Source organism: Strix uralensis, chromosome 15 (genome assembly GCF_047716275.1).
Source record: "Strix uralensis isolate ZFMK-TIS-50842 chromosome 15, bStrUra1, whole genome shotgun sequence".
Classification (NCBI taxonomy): domain Eukaryota; kingdom Metazoa; phylum Chordata; class Aves; order Strigiformes; family Strigidae; genus Strix; species Strix uralensis.
Genome location: NC_133986.1, coordinates 3,639,610 through 3,665,505, shown reverse-complemented (window position 1 = coordinate 3,665,505; position 25,896 = coordinate 3,639,610). Strand labels below are relative to the sequence as shown.

The following is a 25,896-nucleotide window of genomic DNA, read 5'->3' as shown; positions in this document are numbered from 1 at the left end:
CTGCATATCAGTTTATATATTTTATATTTAGAACAGTATTTTTAGTATTTAGAAATGCATTTGTCATTTTTGCTTTCAGCCTCTGACTGGAACTTGCTATTGCATAGCTAAGGAGCTGGTTGAAGAGAGACTCCTTGCCAAGTGTCTGAGCTTTGGGGTACAGGGGGAAATTGGGGTATTACTTCCCTTATTTCACATATATCTCAAGTCAGATAAAACACAAAGTGTGAGTTTTAAGGTATTTCGTTGTCAGTATGAGGCTATCGCTGTATTTTTAATCTCCTTTTTCGGTGATTTCTTTAGGAATGGACCGTATGCCCGGTCGTCTTCCCTCAGGAGCCAAGAAGCTCCTCTTGTTTTCAGTAAGGTCGGACAGGCTGCCCAAAGATGAAATCACGTTGTTTCCCTCATCTACCTCAAATCTGATCACTTGTATGGTGCGTGTTGGGTTGCTGCCTTTTGGTTGGGTTTGGCTGTTCTGGACCTCAGACCTGCTACCGTGCACAGGAGCCCGAGGTCGGGGTGCTGAGGCTTCCCCTCTCGGGGCAGTGGGAGCACGGGGCCTTCTCAGTTCTCCTGCAGTCAGGAGTTTCCTGTGCAACTACTTGTCTTGCAGGTGTCCGGTTTCACTTTGAGCGCAGCCTGCACTATTTGAATACTTTGAAAACGCTCTGTGATTTAATGTGTCTTTTCAGCAATTTTCCTTTATAGCAGAGGCAGAAGTTACAAGTGCTTAAGAACAAAAGAACAAGGTATTGCACCCAGAAGTATCCTTTGCTGCTTAAAAGTCCAGGTCTGTTTTTCATGTAGGCATTATAGGCTTCCCTAGAGCTTGAATAATTGCTGTTACTACACTTAAAAAACAAAACACCTTAGAAATTGCTACGGTCTAATGAAAATTGATCTAGAAAATAAAGTAGAAAGATGAAAATGTCCTCTTTCCATGTAATCATACTTTGGTATCAAATAAACTAAGATACTTGTTTAAAGTGGTTTTGTTTCTGTATTTCATTCTGTATGGATGCCTAGGAGAGCAAGGTTATTTGAAGAAAATGAGAGAATTAAAGTGCTTACTTGTATGACCAGTGCTTATTGCAACTAAATTTTGTTTCCTTTTAAAAGTGATGCTTCCATTTGAGTTTGAAATTAAGAAACGCATCTATCAGTTGTGTAAAGTGTAAACCAGATAATTGTGTTGGCAAAGCGAGGAGGGTGGCAAGTGCGTTGTAACCCAATAACCTTTTGCAGTTGGAGACTTAAATTCGTATGAAACTATTAGATTGAAGAATGTTGTGGAAATAAAGTATCGTAAGACTAGCAATATAAACAGGTATTTGAAGAGTTGATTCAGGAATGACTTCATATGGGCTAACAAAAAGGAGTTGTAAATCAGGGTTGAGGTATTTTAGTAACAATTAAGTGCAAAGACTATAAATGTTCTTCCAGAAATTTTTCTGGAGAGGTAATATTCTATTAGCTCAACTGATGTAGCTGAAAAAAGCAGATAAATATTTGAGTCATTTTACGTTCATTGTCATAAGGATTTTTTTGATAGCATCATTGCAGCAGTGCCAAATAATGATGAGTCTTTATAGGACATCTTTAAAATATTATATTAAAAATCAAATGGACCTTTTTAATGAAAAATACTTCAGGGGGAACTCTTCCAAATTTGTATGTCAAATTTGTATTACTTTCTAGCAGTAATACTCCATTTTGCAGTTAACTATGCCAGCAGAAGTGAGAAATCAGTATGATATATCAGTGATAAGGGTGAAATGTTTTTGGAACACTATATAGCAACTAATGGTAACAAATAACAAAGTACCAAGTAATGGGAATGTGTTTCTTCAGTAACTAATCCGACATTTCAGTACAAGTGAGAACTCCTGTGGAATTTTAACAAACTTCGAAACCAGAGTACAAAAGGCTAGATAGCCATAATGTTATTTGCTGCGCTTAGCATATTTTTGATATGCGAATTACATGCTATATAAGTTCATCTCTTTAAAAGCTACATTTTATAAAAAGAAACCCTAAGGCAGTAATCTTCTTTCAGATTGCTGTGCTTGTGTTTAGGATAAGCTTATGTAAACTGAAGGCATATATGCAGGGGTTTTGAGATAAGAATCTACATTCCAGCAACTAGTAATTATACAATAAACAATTAACTGTTCTAATAAATACTCTGTTTTTATTGAAAGACAGATTCATTTTTGAGGTTGCGGTTGCATTAACTATGACCTGGGAGTTTGTATTAATAAAAAAAAAAGGCATTATATACTTTGAGTGTTCTTACGATGCTCATAATTACTAGAATTTTGAGATTCTAATTAACAAGGTTTTTGAGCTACTAAGTCTAAAGGTTATTTTGTATCCCATTGTTAATTCCAGAGTCCTCTGTGTTACAGAGTCTTTGCCTAAATTTCTTTTACAAGTTGCTTTTATCATTCAGAGCATTCTGCTTCAGGTCTACAAGCTTGTGTGTTAGGCTGTTTTGTAGTATTTGCATATACTGTACCTTTCCTTTAGAAAAAAGGTGTTTATTGCAAGGCAGTGAAGAGGGGGAAATGATCACAATCTCCACTAAACAACCAGAATATGTAGAAATTTCAAATTAAAAAAAACCGCAAACCACCAGCAAACTAATTTTTCAATTTCCCAAATTTTCAGGTAGTTAAAGTTCATCCCCTTTTTGCTCATGACCTTTTGCTATTACAGTGTGAGAGGAGGAATGACGCAGTATTATTTGATGTAATCTGTACCGGTTTTTGCGGGTCTCGCCTCATCTGGAAAGATTTTTACTACAAAGTGTAGGCCTGCTTGCCTAGAACACCACTACAACACCAAATCTCGGCCTGAAAATACCTGAAACGAGAAAAGGAAGGTGTTCCTCTGTATGAGCAATATAGGTAGTATGACTTCATAGTCTGCCTTTTAAACGTGTATGAAAGAAAAGTCAGCATCGCATACTTTTATATAGGTAAATGCTTTAAGAAAACTTGAAATTAAAACTAAGTAAAACCTATTACACATGGAAAGTTTCACAAGATCAGCACTTGTGTTAGTGAAGATAATTCTTGCTAACAATGCATGAACTACCATGGAGTTCAATTTAGAAACTTATTTCCTCACATAGCACGTTTTTATTTTTAAAAAATCTGAAGAAAACATGTCCTAAGTTTTGTGTTTTTCTAGCTACGGAATTCTGTTCAGAAAACCCAAACCACCTTAACTTTAATATTTGTCTTGTAAAAATATTTGCATTTAAATTGGCTTTATTACACGCATAGTGTTTTATGTGCTGAACCTATTGTAATTTTTTTTGTTTGGCAATATTAAAATTTTTTAATGCTGTAAAGCAAAAAATAACCTACAGTGTTATTTTACCTACATCATGCCTGCCAATTGTCCATAGTAATTATGCAGATAATTAGATTTCAGTCAGCTTATAACAGAAATCAGTTGCTGATACATAGTGTTGAACTGCGCAAAGATCTATCCTCTACAACATAAGCACATCGGTGTGCTGACTCTGAATTGAGGTTTGGCAATTCTCTAAATGGTAATTATTGCTGTGAAAGGTGTTAAAAGTGCTAGACAGTGAGTGCAACTGAGAAAAGCAGTAGCTGAGGTTCTTGGTTTTTTCAAAGGATTTTAGTTCATTCTTTAGGCTTGTGCCTTAGTCTGGCACGCTGACTATAGGAGCATTGTATGCTATAAGCACCTGAAATGAAAAATGTATCCCCTGTTAGTGCATCTCAGGCACAGAAGTTAGTCTAGGACCCTAAAATGTTGTCTCCCTTCCAGACAGGCTCTTGCTGTTCATAATGTGTGAAGGTCGCAGTGCTCTTACAGGCTCATCAGATCTCCACTGCCTCCTCTTGTTGTCTTAATGAAAATGAACCAAATCCAGTGGTGTTGTCAATTTGTACATGTTGTGGTGACTTCTATAAAAGTTTCCCATGATGTCATGATTCCTGGCATCAAGTGTTCAATTTTTCCCTTATACTGCCCCCTCATCCCAGGGGATGAAAGAGGATAAGGGAAGTCTCCCTTACAGCAGTCAGCAGGGAGGGCTGTGGGTTTCGCCATTGGGGTTTTTTGGCATCTGTTTACAATTTAATTTTTATTTTAAAGCAATCTCATGTGCACTGGAATAAGTAGCAGTTACCTATAAACATCCAAAAGACAAAAAGAGAAGATAAATGGTTACTTGGGCATGCTGGCTTTCATTTTTTCCATTTGACAGGTGCTGTACAGAGCTGAATCTGTGGAAGCTTGAAAGCTTTGGGATTTTGCTCTGCCTTCCCCCTCCTTTTTCTGCCTTTTAAGTTAGAAATCATTAACACTCTTGGCAGGTTCCTAATGTTGTTTGATGTTTAGATCGCATTTTTTTATTTTCTGCATTACTGCTTTTGCATGGGCTCAGACACTGTATTTTTTCAGTTTGCTTCCACTAAGCCTGATTAAAACATCATGTTAATTTAGATGACTCATTTCAAAATAGTAAATAAAAACTGTGGATCATTAACTTATATTAAATGCTTGGAGGTCTGAAGACTGAGATTTGTCACTTGCTAGCGCTTCCGCTGTTGATTTTGTTAAAATCGCACCAAAATTAACAAAATCTTTAAAAAAACCTGTTGTTCCCGCAGCTTCCTAGTCATTCCAGCTTTTGTATTAAATGTGGTCCTGTAAGTTTTAATGGAATCAGAGATTACAATGTTAAAGCGGGCATGTATTTGTAGTCACCTGCTTTGTAAATCATTACAAAAACTGTCTATCCAGTGTTTCTTCTGTCCTTCTGACCTAGTCCTTTGTAGACTTTTTCATGATCAACTTGGATTTTTGCAAGGTCTTTTTTTTTCCCCCCATTGGTTGGTTAGGTTTTGTAGTACTTTTTTTATCTGCTTAACATTTTTAATGATGTCCTAGCACAAGCACATCTGTCAGATCTTGGGTTTGTGTTTTCTTTCATTTCTGCCATTTTTTGGCTTGTGGTTGGGATTTCATAGTTGCACTTTGTTTCTATAGCTGTATATTTTTGTTAATAATGTTTAATTTCTTCCTTAGCTTAAGCTATGGAGGAGGACATTCATCACATTCAGAAACAGATCTTCTTCACAGACAGACATACACAGCTTCTCATCAGCTTCCTGGATACTCTACTACACACCATCCTACTGGTAACTGTCCATATCATGAGATTACAGCTTAAATAGCTAAAGAAAAAAACCAAACCTGTTACGTAATTTAGATTCAAGTTGATTAATTTTATAATCAGAGGGAGTTTGTTATGCAGGTGGTGGCAAGTGGTATTGGAAAAGCTGAGTTTGTAGTTGAAAGTTAACAGTTGTTAGCTTTTATCAAAATGTCTTAAGTAGAAAGGAAAGTAGAAGTTGGGGGCTCATACTTAGTTACTTATTGTTGGTTTTTAAAGAAATTGCATTTATTCTTTAAAATACAGCTTTTCAGAATTTGGCCTATGCATAAGGGCCAAATGTTAAGTACGCCTCAAAGCCAGCTGCAGAAATCATGCCAATTCTTTTAGACTAAAGCACATAGCAAAACTAATGCAAGTTGGAACACGCTGTTGCTAGTACTTACATGTGCAAGCTAAGATGCAGTGCAGGGGGAAAAGTTAAAATTTACTTTAAATATAGTAGCAGGTTAGGCTGTGTTACATCTGCATCAGGATCTGTCTGTGATCCTGATGATAGCCTGTCTCCATGTCAGGAGAAGATAGGGCATGACCTCTTCATGCTCCCTTTGCAACCCAGTTTTTAAGGAAAGATATTTGAGCTCATGTGCTGGCTGGAATCTGCAGTCTCTTGGCCAGGTGCTCGATCAGAACGGTAGAGGATCAGAACTGCAGGGAATGTTTCAGGGTGCAGACCCTGCAGTCTTGATACAATCTCAGTTACTCAAAACTCTGGATCTCTACAGTGCTTCCCACTGAGTCCCCTGCCATTGAAAGGTGTGAGCAACAGGGAACACACAAAGGTGTTTGTTGAAACAGGGAATGCAACCAAAACCCCTTGTCTTGTGCCAGTCCTACAAAGAAGTCCAAACTGCTACAGACTGCCCAAAGGGGGAAAAGATTGATACAGAGAAATTGAACCCATTTCAGAAAGAATTCTGAATGTTTAAACAGTTCATGTTAAAAAACCGAAACACTGAATCTTCATATGAAGGGAGAATTTTATTGGTGTACCTAAATACTGTTTTTAAACATCATGTTTGATGTACATTTAATAGTAGATTTTAAAATGTATACTCAAGTTCCAGTTTACAGTGGCAACACTGAAACAGTAAACACTGAAAAATCAATGTACTTTAATAATACTGCTAATGTTTCATAGGTTATTTTTAGTGAATTATGAATGCATATCCTTGTTATTTGATTGAGCTTCTTGTAAGTTCATCTGAATTGTCTGTTTTGTTCCATTTCCCTCCACCCTCATCTAGGTCTTTCAGGAATATTTGATACCAGTATGCACAGTGCTGGAAGTAACACTAAGGAAACTTCTTCAGTTATGAATTTTCTCTCTGCTATTGAGTCTCGTACTGCTCAGGCAGTCTCTTCAGGATCTACCCTTTTACCACAATTCAGGGCTCCTTCCTGGCAGACAGGTGAAAAATTTCTCTTGAAATTAAATTTTGTCATGATTATGTTGAATGTTTGGGAGAATTTGAAACAAAAATATCCTCACTAACTGAAAAGGCTACATATCTTCTACCTCTTTCCATCTTGATATTTAAAAATCTCAAAATCAATGAAACTGTATTAGCAGAAGAATTATGTTAGAAGATGAATTATATGAGCAGAAGTTCTAATTGTTTAGAAGAAATTTAGATGTATCAGATATAATTTTGTCTAATGAGTCAAATCTATTCTCCAGCTTTGGAATTAGTCGCACTAACACCATAAGCATATTCAGGTAGACTACCTGTACACCCTAGCAGATCTTTCATTCTCAAACTCTGTTCCCTGTCATAGTTCTTCTGTGATATTACTACTAAAAGTCTATGGATAACTTTATCCCCTTTGTACACAGAAGTAATGAGCAAGGCATTCTCAAAAAGAAGGTCTGAGGTGCATGTTGCATAGAAATAAGTGAACTAATTTACAAATAAACAAACGTGCTGTCTTTTCTGGCAGACTGACTGCCTTCTGTAAACCTCCCCCATCTGTCAAGCCTTCTGTGCAGAGCAGGAAACTTTGCATATTTTGAGCTTGCTATGGACAGCCACACCAAGATAAGTGTTGCTACTGCATCTGCGGGTAGCTTCAAGTTATGGTTAATTTTATGTAGTGATTATGCAGCTGTGCAGTGAATCAGATCTGTTCACTGATGTGACAGAAAACGTTTGGGTGGTTATTTTTTCCTTTGGTGGATGGTTTTCCACTGTATTGACAAGCTGATCTGTGTCTCAGTGCAGCTGTATGATCGCTGGTTCTGATTTAGGGAGGAGGTGTAAGGTAGGAAGAGGGAAGAGTTGAACAATTGTTGTGTTGACAGTTTGCACTTGGTCTGTTAAGTGTAATGTGCAGCTGCATTCCGTGAAGAGCTACTCAAAGGAGTTGAGAAGAGAGCGTGTGGCTTCTTATTCACCATGAACAAAAGCAGATATGTGGGAGCACAGATGAAGATACACACTGTTAGTCTGTCAGAAAATCTTAATATAAGTCAGTGGTGTTTAGAGTTGTGATTGACCCATCCTCGCATCAGATTGTCAGCTGGGAAGAAATCTTTTTTTCTCTTCGTCCTAGCATTTTCTCCATTGCAGCCTGCCTATCAGTGAATTGTGAAGAATGGGGAGACATGCTGTGGGTCGGGTTTGATGTTGATACCAGTGATTGAGAGACTTCTCAGTACTCATTACTAAGAACTCATCAGTAAGCCCATTTTCAATATTACCAGTTCTCTGAGCTTTCTGTTGTCCTTTAATACTTTTGCTGCTTTTCTGTATCCCTCAATCCTCCCAAGTGTCTTTTGAGAGCTTTGTCTTCTACAAACATTTTGATGAGGGAAAACAAGTGCTCTTTTCTCTTCAAGGTGAGCTTTCTTCAGAAGGGTTTTTTACTTTGTTTTTTTCTCCAACCCTGCAACTGCTGATTCTGGGGGGAAAAGAGGAACAGTGTGTTTGTTACATTGTCCTACCAAGTCTTCCTTTGATATGTGGGATATGTTTATAGGTGTTCTGATTTCTTAGGGTAGTGGGGGGTGTCTGTGCACATAACTTACTACCTTTGCTATACTTTTTGTCTGCTCCTCTACAAAAATAAAACCCAGCAGTTCTGCCATAATAGTGCTCCTATGACTGGCTCTTGTCTGATGTAAGGAATTACCTATGTAGTAGGAGGAGCTTTAATTTATGGCAGAGAAGGAAAAAATACAGGTTAGATGAGAAATTTAACATATGCAGTTAAAATAGGTATAAATTCTTCCTCTTTGATGCTCCCGGGGGCCCCTACCTTTGTCTTAGTGGTAGGGATCAGTAGCAGAGAACCCAGTTGTACATGATGTTGCAGTTTTTTAGGATAGGGGAAAAAAAAGCATTAAAACACTGCATATGCTTTCTTACTCAGAAAGACCTTATTGTTGACTAACAAGAAAAATACTTTGACATTCCTTCAGTATCACATCTCTTCATATCAGTTTGTCTTGAACTGAAAGGGAAAAACAAAGACTTTCTTTCGCAGCTTCATCTGAAACTTCCAAACCAGTTGTGTGATTAAGTTGCAATCACTTTAAGAGGACTTAATACATTTTAAAGTGAAAAATTATTTTTTTTTTACTGAAGTATTTGTCTCAAAACAAGCTTTATTTACTGAGTTTTCTTATTTATTCTTAAATGATCCAAAGGTAAAAGCTGTTTTAAGTATCCAAGAAGAACTGAAAAAGATCAAATTATACCAGTGATTTTATTTCTTTCAGATTTGCCTACTGTTGTAAATTTCCCAGGGGAAATTGATTCCTTTACAGATTCCTTTACAAGAAGTTTAAGCCTCTCAGAATAAACTTACCTTCACTTTCATTCATAGACTTTGGAAATAGTACACAAACTTCACCAGTACCTGCAGGTTACAGAGTGAAAAAGCACTGAACATTATGGATCACTGCTGTAAGCCTCAAAGCTTGCAAGGGAATTTTACACTCCTATTTCAGTTAGAGTAGTATATTCTGTTGAGAAATCATGTTTAAGCCAGGATGTCATACCAATGTCCAGATGTGAATACGTAATATTATACCTTTCAGTTGGATAGTTGCTGTTGCTCTGTGCAGATAGTTGCTGTCTGTGGATATTTTGGACTCTCACTTTAGAAAGCATACAAATAATATTCTTTGTATTGAAAGTCAAAGCCCTCCTTTAAGAAACATACATTGCAAAGTGTGTAGGTCATTAGCTATTTCACTGTAAACTCTGCAATGTTTCACATAAAGTGAGTTATAAAAGTACTGGTGAGGGTAAATGCAGGAGATGGAATTGCTCCTTTAACTGTGTATGCATTACAATTGGTAAGGTGTTATTTTGCCTTTTAACTGTATATTAAAGGTGTCCAGGGCTTTTGATCAGTTGCCCTCTACTATGAACTTCTTTCTAAACTGAAATAAAAACTAATAAAGAGCCTTCAGTTTCAAAGCAGAATAAATCTTGTACAATTTTTTTATCCGCAATTTACATCTTAAGGGTATGAGTGTTTTCCCTCAGCAGTTTGCTGTAGGTATAGAATTTGGAATTCTTAAAAAAACCTGCACTTCCAGTTTGAAAATTACCCACAATAAGTACCTCCCTTTATATTTTTTTGTGAAAAGGATGGTGATTCTAAAGAAGGTTATATTGTAAATTCTGAAAGATCTTATAATTAAATGAATTCTAGAAAAGCAGTGTGTTGTAACTTGTAAATCTCCCTTATGCTCTTTTTCCCTTCTTGTTTTGTTTTTGTTTTCTCCAGGTATGCATTCCTCAACAGCCACAGAACTCTTTGTTACTGGAGCTTTGCCAACCTCTGGAACGTTTCCACCAACATCTGCTTTATCAGCATATCAGCATCCCAACACTTTCAGCAGTAGAAACTTTGCTACAACCCCTTCTCTTACTCTTCAAGATACTACCTTCAGTGCTACATCAAATGGTCTCTTAACTACTCATGATCCTTTATTACAGATTAAAACATCACAAGGCACTGTTCCAACTGCTTTGACATTTGATCGCCTAGGCAGTTCTGTTTTAAGTACCAGTATACCACCTCAGTCATCAACATACCGTTCTGCTCAAGAATCTGCACCCCATCTTTTGCAACCTCAATTTAGTTTGTTGCCTTCAACCCTTGGAGGAGCTCAGCAGGTTTCTCAGGCGTATAGCACATCTGTCTTTACTGGTTCCACTGCTTCTATTGATAGAGCACTTCAGCGAGAATGTAGTGTTATTAAACACCATCAGCGGCCTTCAAGTACTCAGTCTGTTCAGGCTCAACTGACTGTTTCACAGCATTCCTTACACAGCTATTTAACAAGTACAAGTGGAGTTAATTTTCAGGATACATCTAGGCACTCAGCATTATCCTGCAGTCCAGTTGGAGATGTTACTCAGGTGAGCAATGGAGGACCACAGCAGAAGACTTCTCAAGTCACAGTGGAACTTGCTCAGTCGTACACATCTGCAATCCCATCGCCTGGTTTTCCATCTGCTTCCACAGCAAAAGTGAAAAACTGTTCCACAAAGCAGCCTCCAAGGTCAACGAAGACCCCCAAACCTCAAAGTGTAGCTCCCGCTGTGCAGACACAAAGCTATGCCAAAACTGCACAAAACCAGAGTTCTGTCATTACAGGCCAAGCACAGATCTATTCTACAGCACAGCTCCCAAGCCTCTTGTCAGTCAGCCAGTCCCAAAACTATGTATCATCACAGGCTCAGAATGTGCCACCTGTCAGCCACTCACAGGATTTCTCATCCAACAAGGTTGAGAAGCTGCCCTCGCTGTATAAAACGTTGACTTTTTCTGGGCAATCGCAAACTATTACTTCTGATAGTCAAACTCTAAATTACTCCTCAGAGGAACAGGTGTTGACTTCCGTTCCAAATGAGAACTACTCTGGGCAAACGAGGGAACTTTCTTCAGTCAGCCAATCTCAGAGCTACTCTTCTAGTCACTCTCAGGGTTTATCTCCAGTTAGCCAATCCCAAGTTAGTTTTTCATCTCAATCACAAGTTTTATCAGCTGTTAGTCCTTCAGAAAGCTATTCTTCAGGGCAGTCTTTAACATTAACGTCACCTTCTCTTTCCTTTAATGCCTCTCCTCGGATACAAACTCTTCCAGCCTCAAGTCCTAATCAGAGCTATATTTCTTTACATTCTTCTCAGAACTCTCAGTCGCAAGAATCCTCTTGTCCGCAGTCTCAAAAGTTTTTGCCGTCTGTCCAGTCTCCCCCTTTTGCATCCCCAGCTCATTCACAGACACTGCAGAACAACAGGCCTTCCTCGGAAACAAAGTCGTATGTTAAAAGGAAGTCTGACTCTAATGTGTATGCCTCATCAAAACAAGAGGAGGAATTATCAATGCAGGATATGCAGGCATTGCAACAGCAAGCTACTCTTGAATCTTCCACTCAAAGGCTAGCCGATGAGGAAATCAGTGCTCAGGATGCATCCTATAGGGTCTCAAAAGCAGATGACAGATACTCTCAAAGTGTAATCAGAAGTAACTCTCGTCTTGAAGATCAGGTTGTTGGACTTACTCTTCAAGGAACAAAAAAAGATGAAAGAATGGTCCATTCTGTGGAACAGCTTTCCCAACATATTGGCCATATCACTAGTCTAAGCCATGATATAAAAAAGACAGCTAATTTAATGCAAACAACACAAGTAACTGTGAGTGCTAAAGAATTAAACCAGCAACATTCTCTTATGCATAAGGTACATGAAAGTAAAGCTCAAGAACAGCAAGGCCAAGTCATTAGTACACCATCACAGGTTCAACCTCACGCTTTAAGACATGGTCATCAGCTGTGTTTGCCCAGTGCACAGGTACTTCTGGAGTCAGCCTGTGACTTGCAGATTCTTCATCAGTCAATACTGCATTCGGGTTTAGGACAAGCAAAGGCATCACCGCAAGTGCAAAGAATACAGAGTCCTCAACAGGTGACACATCCATTCCTTCAGATGGACGGTCATATTATTCAAAGTAATGGGGGTCATTCTCAGCAACAGATTCATAGTCAGAATTCAGAAGTAATGAAAATGGACATTTCCGAGGCCTCAAAACCACTACAGCAACATTTGACAACAAAAGATCATTTTACTCAGACAAATCAACATGATTCAAAAAATCAGTTTGTTTCTCTTAGTTCAATATGTTTCCCAGAATCTATACTTCTCAGTGATGAGAGGAATATATTATCAAACGTAGATGACATCTTAGCAGCAACAGCAGCAGCCTGTGGAGTGACACCATCTGACTTTGCTAAATCAGCTGCTAATGAAGAGGATATCCAATCTGTTGAAAATAGTGAGGAGTCTAAAGCACAGTTCCGATCAATGGATGTAAGACATGTGTCTTCTGGTTTCAGTGCCTCACCTGCTGTAGTTGGAAAGCCAGCAAGCATAAGTAATATTTCTCTGAATGGAGGCCAAATTACTATAAATCTTACACCAGTGTCAACAATACAGACAAAAACTGTGAACCTTGATCAACACCACATTGAAACTTCTGATCAAAGTGTACCAACAAGAATGACGTCTCCCACCCTTGGCCCGGGTCAAGAAGAGCAAGAACAAGGGGCTGTTCCAGTTAAGAAACAATCTAGCATCAGTCATGAATCTGAAGAAGATAATGATGCTTCTGCTGATGGTACACTGAATGCAAGAGACACAGAATTTGTTTCAAGCGGTAAGAGTCTAAGTGAAGAAAGTGCCGCTTCAGAGAATGATTTTAATATGGGTGGTGATGATGGTACAGTAACAGGTAACCAGTCAAAGGGTCCATTGCAGCCACTATCTGTACCCCAAAGTGGAGATGGAACCATTAGTAGAACTGAAGAAGAATGCCAAGATTTAACTCAAGGGACCCTTCAGAAGAAAAAAAGCAAAGGAAAAAGCCAAAACAAAAATGCTGCAGAAGATGACAGTGCAATTCAGAAACAGGTAAAAAGAAGTGGACAGTGTAAACGTCAAAATTCAAGAGGAAATGACTCATGTTTGACATATTCTTCTCCTGTTTCTGAAAGTTGTTATGATACTTACCAGCATCAGGAAAGAATGAGGCAAAAAATTAAAGAAGTTGAAGAAAAACAACCTGAAGTCAAAACAGGATTTATTGCATCTTTTTTAGACTTTCTAAAGTCTGGGCCTAGGCAGCAGTTTTCGGCTCCAGCTGTACGAATGCCAAACAGGACTAGGCGACCAGTTACTCAAATAGTTCGTGCCCCTTGCCTACAGTCCTCTGCAAAGCCTCAGCCAGCAGCAGCAGCACCTGTAGCTGCTGAGGTTAGTGGAGAAAGTCCAACCAAAAAAGTTGATGAAGAACTTAAGAAAAATTTAGAAACATTGCCTTCATTTTCTTCTGATGAAGATGATTCTGTGGGGGGTAACCATGATCTTCAGAAGAGCATCTGTACTGCATTGTCAGCCCTGGATGATACATCTGATAGAAAGAACAAATCAGGTAAAACAGTTACTACAAGTGCATATGTTGAAGGAGATTTCTGTAGCTGATGGGAAAAAACTAAAGAATAATTTTAGCTATCTTCAGTTCAGGTAAAAGGTTTGATTGGTTTTAATCACAGCCATAATTAAGAATTCGGTTCAAAAGGTGTGTTGACTGTGAACTAAACTAGTGTTTTCCACAATTAGAAAATATGTAGATAAACTTTTTCATGCTACTTAAATAGGACTTCTCTAATGCCAAAAAGTTATTTTGGCCCAGAATTGGAATAATGTGTCCGTTTTTTTCTCTGGCTTAGAATACTAAGTATGATTTTCATCTGGAAACCTCAACAAACCATTGTGTCAGAGATTTTAGATCTATTTAAAAAAAAAAAAATCAAGAGAATGTTAATAATTGCCATCAGCAGAGGTTAAGTTCTTCCTAGGTAGAGTTAAACATGCACTTTCTGTGATAAGAGTTGCACAGAATATGTTTACGAAAACAATTTTTGCACTTGTAAACTGGGCACTGGTTTGGCTAGTCTTGGCCAAGATGGGAGTAATTTGATTTCAGCCACGTTAAGCAGGAGTGTTGTAGCTCCCTGTTGATACATTGCTAGCAAAAGAACAAAATCCAGGAAGGGTTGTTTCGTGCAGGGAGGGGCAGGCAGCAACCACTGATCACGGTAGTATTTAGTTTTCCACACACTTTTCCGTTTCACTTGTATTACATCTATGCTGTACGTTGGTGTTCATAGCTTTTAACTGATGCTGCTTTGTTTTGAAGTATTTTCAACATACAGCGTATTTTTGCCTAGATAGACCTTTTTAGTGAAGTCTCTTTCCTCTGGTAAACAATGAAAAACTATCCAGCCAATCGCATAACTGTACTAATTCAAGAGAAATACCATTACCTTCCAAAATAATCACGGGGAGAAAATGAAACATTTCTTAAACTCTTCTCAGGACCCACGACCCATAGGCTGATTCTTAACAGAATAGAATTAAGTATTTTTTCTTTTTTCAGATTAAAGGAGAGGGGGACATTTTTTCTCTCTAGAGGTGACATGATTTACTGAAAAACACATAGCGCAATTGAACTTAAATTGTAATAATCAGACCTAAAATACCAGAAAAAGATTGCGGAATACATGCTATAGTATTCATTGTTCATGGAAAGGCTGTTACAGAAGATGAAGTTCCTCGTGTGTCTTTCAGTTGAATATGTATTTTAAACAAGAAAGAAGTGACTTTTTTTTCCTCAGAAAGCTAAAATGTGGACAGTGCCATGGTGTGAACTTCTTGCTGAAGCTTGTTAGTTTTAATAAGCCATGCTCTCTGTACAACTTCCTAAGGAAGTATTTCAGAGGTGTTTGTTGGGTGGGCATTTTCATTAGAGTTTTATTTGCAGTGATTTCTTTTACAATGTTATTGTATCTTCTTTATTATTCATAAGGATGTAATATTTATACCACCAATTTCTTGAATTCATCTTCCTGTTTTGTATACCAGACTGTACGTTACACAAGATGCTTAGTAATGAATTCTTTCTTGTTGGCGTTTTGCAGATTTTCTAGTAATTCCCTCTTCTGTCTGTTTTTGCACATAAGTATGGAAAGACAAATATTAAAACACAGTCTTTTGTTGATAGTATTAAGTAGTGTATGTAAGTTTATCTGCTGTACTGAAGAATGTGTAAATATACTTGGGGAACTAATAATGCTGTGTCTAATTAAAGCTGTCATAGCTTTCACTGAACAAAGAAATACAATATATTTGCAATAATGTCATATGATATATTCTGAAGAACGTATTTAATGATTTAGCAATTTTACTGAATTGATTTAATGAATCTTTATGTATCTGGTATAGCTTTTGTATCAACACATTAATTTGATATTTAAATAATAATTTTTAAAATAAGTTTTATTAAAATATATGTCATTATCTTCTATTTTTTCAAGTGAAAAAGTCAACAATTCACAGTGATTTAACAAAAATGTAAAATGGTTAAGTTTGAAGCCAGTTTACTAAGTGATATTAGTAATTATGCTATAGCTAATATAACTTGATCTCTTTTAGATCAGCAAGTCAGTGTGAAAACTATTATGTATAAAAGAGTATAAAGTAATATCTAAAAAGGATTCTGATTTTTTTCAGGTGGGCAAGAATAATAATTTTGAAAGGTGGGAGTTTCCTTTGGCTCTTTGGCATAGAGGAGGAGAAGAATGTTCTTTCCCTTCTTTGTTTTGTATCATCATTTCTCATTGCTCACCTCTGTTAATATTAAAAATTATTAGGATATTGGCAAAGTTTTAATCTGGAACTTCCAGTTACGTTATCACAAGTTATAAACAATAAATGTCCAATAAATACAGCAAATGTTTTTTTATTTCATGTGTATTTCTCCTTCCTTAATCCAATTTTAAAATACTTATCAGCAGATTAGAAACAAGATTCAGTGTTGTAGCCTTTACTGTTGTATTTGCTTATTCACAAAAAGTGCAATAGTATTTCCTGTTGATCATGTCTGTAATTATCAAATTGTTTTCTAAAGCATGCATCTTTGTTATTTCTAGATGCTAACAGATGAAGCAGTTTAATACAGAGGTACACTAGCTACAGTATTTTGGTTTCATTTAGGTTTAGTTGTGGCCAATATAATGCTTCTATTTTAACTCTTAGAAAGGTGTTTTTCCTAGAATAGTTGTTTTTAATATGCATTGTAACAGAAAAGAAGAAAAATTAATATTGTTCCCATTTTCTGTTGCTAATCCTTGATAATTTAACTAAAACTTGGATCTTTTTCTTCAGAAGCAGAAAAAGCGGCAGTTGTTACTGCTGCCACCACTGCCACTACTGCTGTAATAAAGCAGGAATCTCCACAGACAGCTGCTCCTGTAGTCAATGTGCAAGAGAAAATGAATGCAGCTGACCCCTTAAAAGTAGCTCAACAGGATGCTGTGACTTCAGACCAACTGGCAAAAATACAGGCCACTGTTGCAATAGAGGGATGTACTGATGAGGAGAATACGGACAGTGGAGGAGAGGGCATGTACAGAGAACGTGATGAATTTGTAGTGAAGATTGAAGATATAGAGACACTAAAGGTAGGCTGAATACTTGCTGTGGGGAAAAAAAAAAATGAAAAATCCTACATATGAATTTAGCTTCAAGTAACTACCAAAAGGGTAGACGCTGCAGATTAGTTTTCTGTTTCTATTCTGATATTCCCTGACTGCTGCCAAGATATATGCCTTAAAGGTGTCTTTCTAGTGCAGGTTATGAATATGTTTTGTATGTACATGACCCATTTTATGTTACATACATAACAAAGTAAACCTATGTGCTGGTAACCTCTGTTAGAACTTGAAATTACCTTTTTTAATATTAAAAAGCAAAAATTTTTCCCAGGCTGTTGACTACCTTTTTTTTTTCTTTTTTTTTTTTTTTTAAGATAGTAGTAGGCTTTCAAGTGTAAGGTTGAGGAAATGGCTTGGGCTTTTGCAAAATGTCTTGGACTCGTCTTTTTTCTTTTTTGGAAGAGGTTCTGCTTGCTATTCCAATAAGAAATGGCTTTCATAAGCAACCAATTCAGCTCTTCACATGAGTTCACAGGAATGTTCCTTGTTGTCTTTGATTTCTTGTTTTGTTCTCGTTTTGTTGCTTCTCCATTTTAAATTCTTCTACGTGTTTACCTTTCCTTTTGTTGCTATCATAGCCAGCAATATTCTTACCATTAATTTCTAATACTTCTGATTACTTGTCTATGTGTTCATCTTATTGAGCTTAAGTCTTAAATGAATTCATGTAGCTTTGTCATGTAAGACAAGGGTTATCAGTTTTAAAATATTCCCTTGTCACTTATAAAACTGATTAAGGTATGTTATGAGATAATTTTAAGCTTTTTAAAATTTTATTTCTTTAGCTATTTAAGCAGTCATGAAAAAGGAACCAATACTTTATTATATGTTTTCCAGAAAAGAGAGTTTTTTGAGTTAGTAGCATGCGTGGCAGATGTATAGAGAACTCTCATTAGAGCTAATAATGACAAATTTGTTTTTTATTTTTCAAATAAAAGTTATAAACTTTTAAACTATTAAAATAGTTTATTTTTCAAACTATGTGAAGAAGAAAATCCACTCAAAGTAATTTTTTTTAATGGTTAAGTTGAACTGAAAGTGTAGAATCTGGTTCACTAACTCATACTGAACTATCTCTTTTCATGTTAGTGCAAGCATCATGCTGCAGTGTACCTGGGCTTCTGCTATAGAATCTCTAGGGACCTGCAAGCTTTTTGTTACTTGCTGTGATTCTTGCATTTTTGTTTTGAAAAATGTTTCACAGAGCAAAAGAATTAAAAATTGGAAAAATGTTACATTGTTTTAAAAAATAAAGTTCTACGGCTTAGTTGCATGATAGTAAAGACATCACCCCATAGGTAAAGCTGGTTGTCACAACTTCATCGCTGTGAAAGTAAAATTTGTAGATTGCATTATACTTACTGTAGTTCATGTCTTGCTGTTTTGATGCAGACGTCACATAGTGACTAAGGGTTTGGAATTCTGAATGACTGACTTCAATTTTGTCCCTGGGTAACTTGCTGAAAAAATGTAATGGATAACACTTCTGAGAGAAAAATAAGCAGTTTTTAGCAAATAATTGTATGTTCTTACAGGTTGCTTTGCAAACAGGAAAAGAGCCTCCAGCTATTTGGAAAGTACAGAAGGCTTTATTGCAAAAGTTTGTTCCTGAAGTGCGAGATGGACAGAGAGAGTTTGCTGCTACTAACAGTGTGAGTCTTAAAAATTCCTTATGAAGCCTCATGGGAACTGATTTCCTTAATGGAAGTCTAGGAAACAAAATGTGATTCTGACATATATTCTTAGCAAGCATCCTTGAGAGGGGAAAAAAAAATGTTTCCTGATTTCCTCCTCTCTAAAATTCTCTCTAACTATATTCATGGGCAGATTCTTTGCTTTCCAGCATGAGTTCTTTGGTATCATTCAGGCTGTGTAAAGGAATAACTCTTCACAACCAGAGTAGTCAGTGGAAGCGGGCTTGTGAACCGACTTCTTCCCACAATGGGAAGGATACAGATAGGATGCAATTTCAACAGGCAGCCCTTTGCCAGGCAGATAATCCTTTTGGGACAACACATGGGGAGGATTAAATAAAGGGAGAAAATTAAGCCCAGAGTACCTCTTGCATTATTTTCTTAAGTATGTGGAAATCCATTGAAGAATTTCTTGGAAATTATAAATGCTGTAGCATGGCTCATCTTTGTATGTAAACAAGTTGTTTTTAAACTGACTTTTTTTCTTTAGTATTTAAATTTTTAATTGTTAAACTGAATAATTTTACCTAAGAGAAACACTTATTTATTTTTTTTTTAGTATCTTGGGTATTTCGGGGATGCAAAAACAAAATACAAACGAGTGTATGTGAAGTTCATTGAAAATGCAAACAAAAAGGAGTATGTCAGAGTGTGTTCAAAAAAACCACGAAGCAAGCCTGTACAGTCAGCAAGGTATTTTATTTCAATTTGTTTTTCATTTTGCCATATTGTTTTCATATTAAGAACACACCTCTTTTAATTAAACAAGGCTTAAAATTCAGGATTATGTTAATTCAGCTTTAAAGTAGAAACTGAGAACTGTGTGTTTTGCTTTAAGAAATGAAATACAAATTACTGCCATATCAAGACTTCTCTGTCTTGAATCTGTGGATTGCAATAATCATTCATTTTAGAGGTGTTAGGGCTCCGTATGATATTTCTTTCTGTCATCTTTTGCCTTGTCACTAAATGAAGGATAGAAGTCTACAAGTGTAATGATTTAAATTTTTTGTGTATCATTTTCTCCTATCCTGTGAACTTTGCAAGTTTAGGTGTATTTTTCTGGATTGCTTTAATGGCAGTCCTGTCCCAGTATACAAGAAGTACCACGCTTTCTTCTCAATGCTGAAAAGTTAATTTAAAAACAAAAGTTCATGTTGAAGTTGGTTGTTGCAAGGATGTTTTTCCTTTAGTATGTCCTTGCACACTGAGGGTATTTTACTTTTCTTACTGCAGCTGCCTTACCCCCTTCACCCTGCCCCAAAAACCCATATCACTTTGAGTCATCACATGTAACTTCTGTCTGTGCCTTAGAATCAGTAATTCCAGTAGTATTTGCTTTTAAACCACCAACAAGGATAAATAGAACCCAAACAAATCTGTCACTCTGGAAAGCCATGTAAAGAATGCAGGGCAAACATAGTATGGTTTTGATTATTCTAGTAAATATACTACTGGTCCTGCAAAACATTATGACTGTAAGTGTCTCTCACACAAGTACTCTGGCCATCTCCAAGATTTCCTCTGTCATCTTCCTTCTCATAAGGTTTTCACTGTCATTCACTTGCTAAGGGTTTTGATACTGCGTTTTGTGTTGACCTTTGTGCTTTTGGAAAAGATTGCAGATTCTGTATTGTACAAACTGTCATGATTTAATGCTTAGCTTATTTTATCGTCTCACAACTTCAGATGATATCTGAAGGCTTTCTCTCTGCATGGATTTTCAATAATTATCATTTAAGGCAGATATGTTTTCTTTATCAGACGTTAGTAAACATTAATGAAAAAAATCAGTGCTCTTCATTCAAGAAGTGACTGTGGTTTTAAGTCTAGTTTGCTCTCAAAGAAAACAATGTCATCAAATAATCTATTTTATAAAATAATAATGATCTGGTTAAAACTAGCTAGGATTTTGGTGCTCTTCTTTTCTTCCGCTACAGAAGACTTCCAGAACCCATTCCTTGAGTGCTCTGAAGCACTCCTGTCTTTTAACAAAACATGATTCTGATTAGCTTGTATCCACATGTTCTTCTATCAGTACTGTTTTTGGCTTTTATTTCTGTCTTTACCTGGTGTTTTTACTGCATGATATATTTCTGGAGAGCAGTCAGATTCCACCTCTGTCTTCATTTCACTAAGCTGGATTAATCAAGGTCTTTCAACTTCTTGTCTAAGGCAGGCTTTCCATTCCCCTAATCATTCTAATATCTATTGTCTCCATCCATTTTGGTTTGAAATCTTCATCTCTGGCAGATGACTAGAATTATTCTCAGTGTTTCAGAAGATACTAACAATGATTCCACTGTACATTTCACTGCTTTCCCATTTGGACAAAAAAATGTTGCCTGGCACTTTGCAGAATTGTATTTCTCACCATGTTCTGAAAACTGTAGTGCATTATTAGTCCTAAAGTACATAAATTTTTATTTATGATACTCAGTTTCCTGTTTGTTTTCCTATTTTTGAGTGGTGGGAAGAGAAAGGAAAGGAGTTGTCTGGTTTCTTATTCCAGTCCTCAAGATCCTGCATTTTTACCTGGATTATATTCTCTCCTATCTTTGTATGTTTACAATATCCCAAATTCACTTTGTCAGTGGATCTCATTGATTTCTAGCATTTATTCAAGTCTGTCAAGTCTGATTTTTTTTTTTTTTTTTTCATTAAATAACCAATTTCAATATTGGCTCCAATCTCCTGTGGCTCATAAATTGCCCAATGTTAGTAGAATTTAAACTTTCTGTACCTGTTTATCTAGTTATAAAATTGGAATATTTTTTAATCTTTGGTAGTTGAAAATCATTGTTAAGCATTATATCAAAAATATAGTAGTATAGTGTGTATGACCTAATGCCTAGTTACATGTGGCAATGAAATAAGTATATATAATTCCATGAGGAATATATTCTGGTTAAATAAGACTATAGCTATTTTATTAATGCCAAAACTTGTGTGGTAATTATTTTCATAAAGATTGTCTTCATAATATTGCAGGACTATTCATTGCAAACCTAGTAGTAGCAACAACAAAACCCCTGATCCACCAACACCAAAACCAACAGCAACAAAAGTCTCTTCTGTGAAACCCAAAGCTAAACAGCCAAAGGTAAAGGCTGAACCACCACCAAAGAAAAGGAAAAAGTGGAAAGAAGAATTTTCATCTTCCCAGTCTGATTCTTCACCTGAGGCCCAGAGTGATGAGGATGGTGAGCAAGATACTATTGTTAGCATCTAGGCTATTCAAATTTAACTGAAAATAGTATTATAAAAATACATTGCTCAAACTTGCAATTTTTTTTACTAGCCTCAGAAGAAAATTAAAATCTGACAGTGCCACGCAAAATTGATTTCTTCAAACTTTTTAGTTGTTGTTTGTGTATGAGCAAATGTGTGCAACTGAAGTTATCTCAAATGTGGTTTATCAGTTTACTTCTTGCTTTCTAAGACGAATACAACTGGAGGAGGAGGATGTGTGATTTGATTTTTGAATACATCTCAAGAATCGGATTCTTCATTAATTTTCTATTGCAACTCCATGTCATGTCTAAAATAACATTCCTGCAATGCCTGTCTGCATGCAGATGTGGGTAGAATTCAGATGTTACTGTTGTTTTTTCAAAACCCAAGGAGAAAAAGCAGTTGACTTTTTGGCTGCTTCACTGCTTGTCTAAATGCCAGATGTTCAAATGCCGCCTGCTGAGCAGATTTGCCGTTAAGACATTTGTGATGTCTTGGAACGTTGGGATACGATGTTTGCAGTATTTCTCCAGAACAGAAGGGAATTTTTGAAGTTTACGATGTTTATAGAGATTACCTGTGGTAGCAGATACACAGTGCATTTTGCAGGTGTTTTTGTTTATTTCCGGTATGTTTGAAGTTAATGTGTGTAGTACCCATGCTTTGTATTGCTGCATTTCCAAAGCATGTTGACCTCGGTGACTTTTAACTATAGATAAGCTAGGGTTGGTGTGCTGGAACAGTGCCTCTGCTGAGGGCAGCACCTTTAAAAAAATTTTTCAAGCCAACTTACCCAAATAACCATTAATAGGTACAACTGTCCATATTTAAAATTTCAAGTAGCCTCGTGATGATAGTCATCCATAGAAATGTGGATATCTGAGAAAGTTTAACAGCCTTGCTAGCTAAATTACTGCAAAATACTGGTATTGTACATGGAGCCTATAAAAAGCTCCAGAATGCTCACTGATACAGATGACTAGTCCATGTGCATGTTTAAAATTGCTGTCTATGAAAAAATAAAAGTTTCCTCAGAATAAGTATAAATATGCCTACATTGCTTCACAGGTAAAATTTGGTTTATGTGTTTTTTGTGAGTTGGTCAATTAAGTGGGATTGACTTTGATGGTATGCAGACTCTTAAGTGACATTAGTGCTTTTGAATGTTTTTCTGTTGGATGACTTCAAGTTTTGTGGTTTTAGGAGGTATTTGCATTGACATGAAACCTGCACTTAGGGCACTTTGCTTGACTGAAGTTATTCATTATCCCTTTTCTCTAGGCTTTCATCTACAATAATAGAAAAATGTTTAAATTCCCTAAAATATTATAATCTAAATGCTGATAGTTATGAGTAGTTGTACATGTTTCTACAAAAAGTTTTACCATTTGTACCAGATTTGGTGCTTGTACGTGGTGTTGGCATGTAAGTAGTTTGAGTGTTATTTCTGATTGCATTCAGTTTTAATCTCTTGGGATACCAGTAGGGGTCACTTGTGTTTAAAGAGAGAAACCTTCAGTTTTGAAAAACACAAATATTTGCAGGATGCGGAAAGAAAAAAAAATCATTGTATTCTGATAAATTTTCAGAGCTTGTACCTCCAGCTCCCCTTGTTACTCGCTTTTTGAACACAAGAGCTATGAAAGAGACTTTTAAGAGCTACATGGAGTTGCTTGTTAGCATTGCCTTGGATCCAGACACAATGCAAGCCTTGGAAAAGAGCAATGGTACAGTATGTTTAACATTTGTATGTTTTTATTAGATTTTAAGGTTATTAATCAGTAAAGGAAATGTATCTTTTAAAAAGAAAAACAAAAAGAACCCCACCAAACTTCTGGCTACGTACCCGCATCTGAAGAACATTTTACGCAAATTACTTACGTGTGTGCATATATATATATTTGCACTATCTCTTTGAATAATCAGAGTGATTTGGAAATACTGTTTTGTCTGCTTGGTTACATTAGGCTTGTGCTGTGAATGTCAGAACAGAGCTCTTTGTTCCTGCTGTTATGTTACTGTCTTTTAAAATTTTAGCAAACATTTATTTGAAATTGCAGTGTTTCAGGTGTGTTTACTTTCTTATGAAGAAATACCCTTATAAGTAGTACTGATTCTTGCTACTATTAAATATTCTGTTTTTCAAACTCTGAAACTTTGAAATTTTGATCAAAGACATTTATATTCCGCTTTTTGTTTGAGGAGAAAATGTTTGGACTTATTTACTGCAGTGGACTCCAGGATACAAGTCAAAACTTCCTATTTCTCAAAATTTAGCAACACACTTGTGTATAAAGACAAAGGTCCCAAAAGAGTAATCATTTCTTATATTATTTGGTTGGAGACTGTTTTTTTTTCTACGATATTCTGTTTGCCTGATTTAGAAAACTATTTTCTAGACTCTTCTTTCCTGGTTTGCTCTGTGTATTGACGCACACTTACCTCAAGGTTTCATACCTATAAATTCTGCCGGTAGTCCCACTAAAAGCAAAGAAATTGACTATAAATAAAAGACTCTATACTGAGCTGTAAATTTTCATTCATGGCCACATACCTATGTTCAAACATATATTGTGCAATTTACAGTGGTTTATCAGATAACTTTTATCAGTTAGCGCTTTCCTCAATTTCTTTTGTTATAAATGTCAGCAGGGTCATCTTTTGTAATATGGAGTAGTGAATGTCAAAAACACATACTTCTCTTCATAAAACTGTGTGTTGTGTTGCACAGAAGAGGATTATCTAGGAAATGGTTTGAAATTGTCTTAAGATTTATGTTCTGTATTGCTCTATCTTCATTTATTCCTTTCAACAAGAAAAGTCAGAGGAGGAGCAGGATTGCAGTCAGCAATTAAACTGCATAATATCTAGACCGGTTTAGCAGGCTGATCCAAAAAAAGAGATTTTTCTCTCATGTTTGAAATTAGTTTATGTGCAAATTGCATTACTTTTTACTTTGACATTTTATGTTAGTGGGCTGAAGTGTAGACTGAATAGGAATGTTGTTACTGTGTGTCTCTTAATAATCAACTGCTACTTTTTTTAATGTGTCTTTTAGATGAGCTACTTCTGCCTCACATGAGAAAAATTGATGGTATGCTGAATGACAATAGGAAAAGGCTGCTTTCCAAATTACGCTTGGATCATGCTTTCAAGGTATTATCTTTTAAATTCTAGGATTTTTTAATGTCCTAAGTAAGTCATTGAAACTGTGAGATAAAAAGCCTTTTATGTTTTCCTTCTGGTATGAAGGTACCAACTCATGCCATCCTTATTTGTCATCATAAGTGTCTGGTTAGGAAAACATGTTTGATGCTCTTTAAAATTCAGGTTAATATGATGATTAATACAGGAAAGTCTGCTTCTGTTCCAGATTTAATCAAATTATTAGTTTAGATACTAGAGTTGAATGAGGCACAGAAGCAAGCAATAACCAGAAAATATCATTATTGTTCATGAGTATCATTCAGTTTAAGTACTTCTACTATTCTGCATTGATAATGGATGAATTCAACTTTTTTTTTTTCCACTGGATACACTTAATATGGGATATTTTAGTACTGTATTACAAACCAAATCAGACAGCAGTCAGGTAGTTTTGCCTGTAACATTCTTTAGAGTTCTAACAGTTTATTGCATCCTTTGGGTTATAGGTTTTTATAAAAACAAAATTAGAAAATATTACTGTTGCTTTAATTGAACCTTGGTAAATGAAGCATCTTAGCTGAATTGTGTAAATTTAATTTGGAAATAATTATGACCATTTTATGTCTTGTGCTCTCAAAGATGTGGAAATCACTAGTATTTTCTTCTTTATTCCAATTCAAATTTGTCTGTTTTAGGTCAGTGGTCCGGCCATGTAAACTGTTCTGGTTAATAGGAATTCTTCAGAGGAAGGCAGAAGTGGCCAAAGCCCCTTGACACTCAAAATCAATCTTCAGGAAGGCTCTTTCAGTGGATAGAAAAACTAAATAATTTAAACCTATTGAAGTTGTTCCAGGTTGAAAGCATTGCAATGAATATTGTATATGGACAGGTTAGCTCGCTGAGGTTACTGCTACCACTGTGCGACTCTCTCTGCAGTGGAGTTTATAGCTTTTTACTGAGAGCGTTTTTTTATAAAGTGAAAAATGATTGATGTATATAAAGTGGTAAGAAATTATAGACAGGGG

The 25,896-nt window shown here is 36.2% G+C and overlaps 1 protein-coding gene across 4 annotated transcripts in view; it reads left to right on the top strand.

The window, feature by feature from the left end:
• QSER1 (glutamine and serine rich 1) overlaps window positions 1-25,896 on the top strand; it is a 46,160-nt gene that overhangs the window by 12,241 nt on the left and 8,023 nt on the right. Inside the window, exons 2-10 of one of the 4 annotated variants that reach the window (XM_074884315.1) lie at window positions 5,077-5,189; window positions 6,472-6,636; window positions 9,965-13,672; window positions 16,468-16,763; window positions 18,332-18,448; window positions 19,050-19,183; window positions 21,482-21,693; window positions 23,314-23,451; window positions 24,783-24,880. In XM_074884315.1, coding sequence (XP_074740416.1) covers window positions 5,077-5,189; window positions 6,472-6,636; window positions 9,965-13,672; window positions 16,468-16,763; window positions 18,332-18,448; window positions 19,050-19,183; window positions 21,482-21,693; window positions 23,314-23,451; window positions 24,783-24,880 — 4,981 coding nt within the window. Of the gene's footprint in view, window positions 1-5,076; window positions 5,190-6,471; window positions 6,637-7,777; window positions 7,904-9,964; window positions 13,673-16,467; window positions 16,764-18,331; window positions 18,449-19,049; window positions 19,184-21,481; window positions 21,694-23,313; window positions 23,452-24,782; window positions 24,881-25,896 lie in introns of those variants that run through there. The other 3 variants (XM_074884313.1, XM_074884312.1, XM_074884314.1) reach the window with 3 other exon arrangements.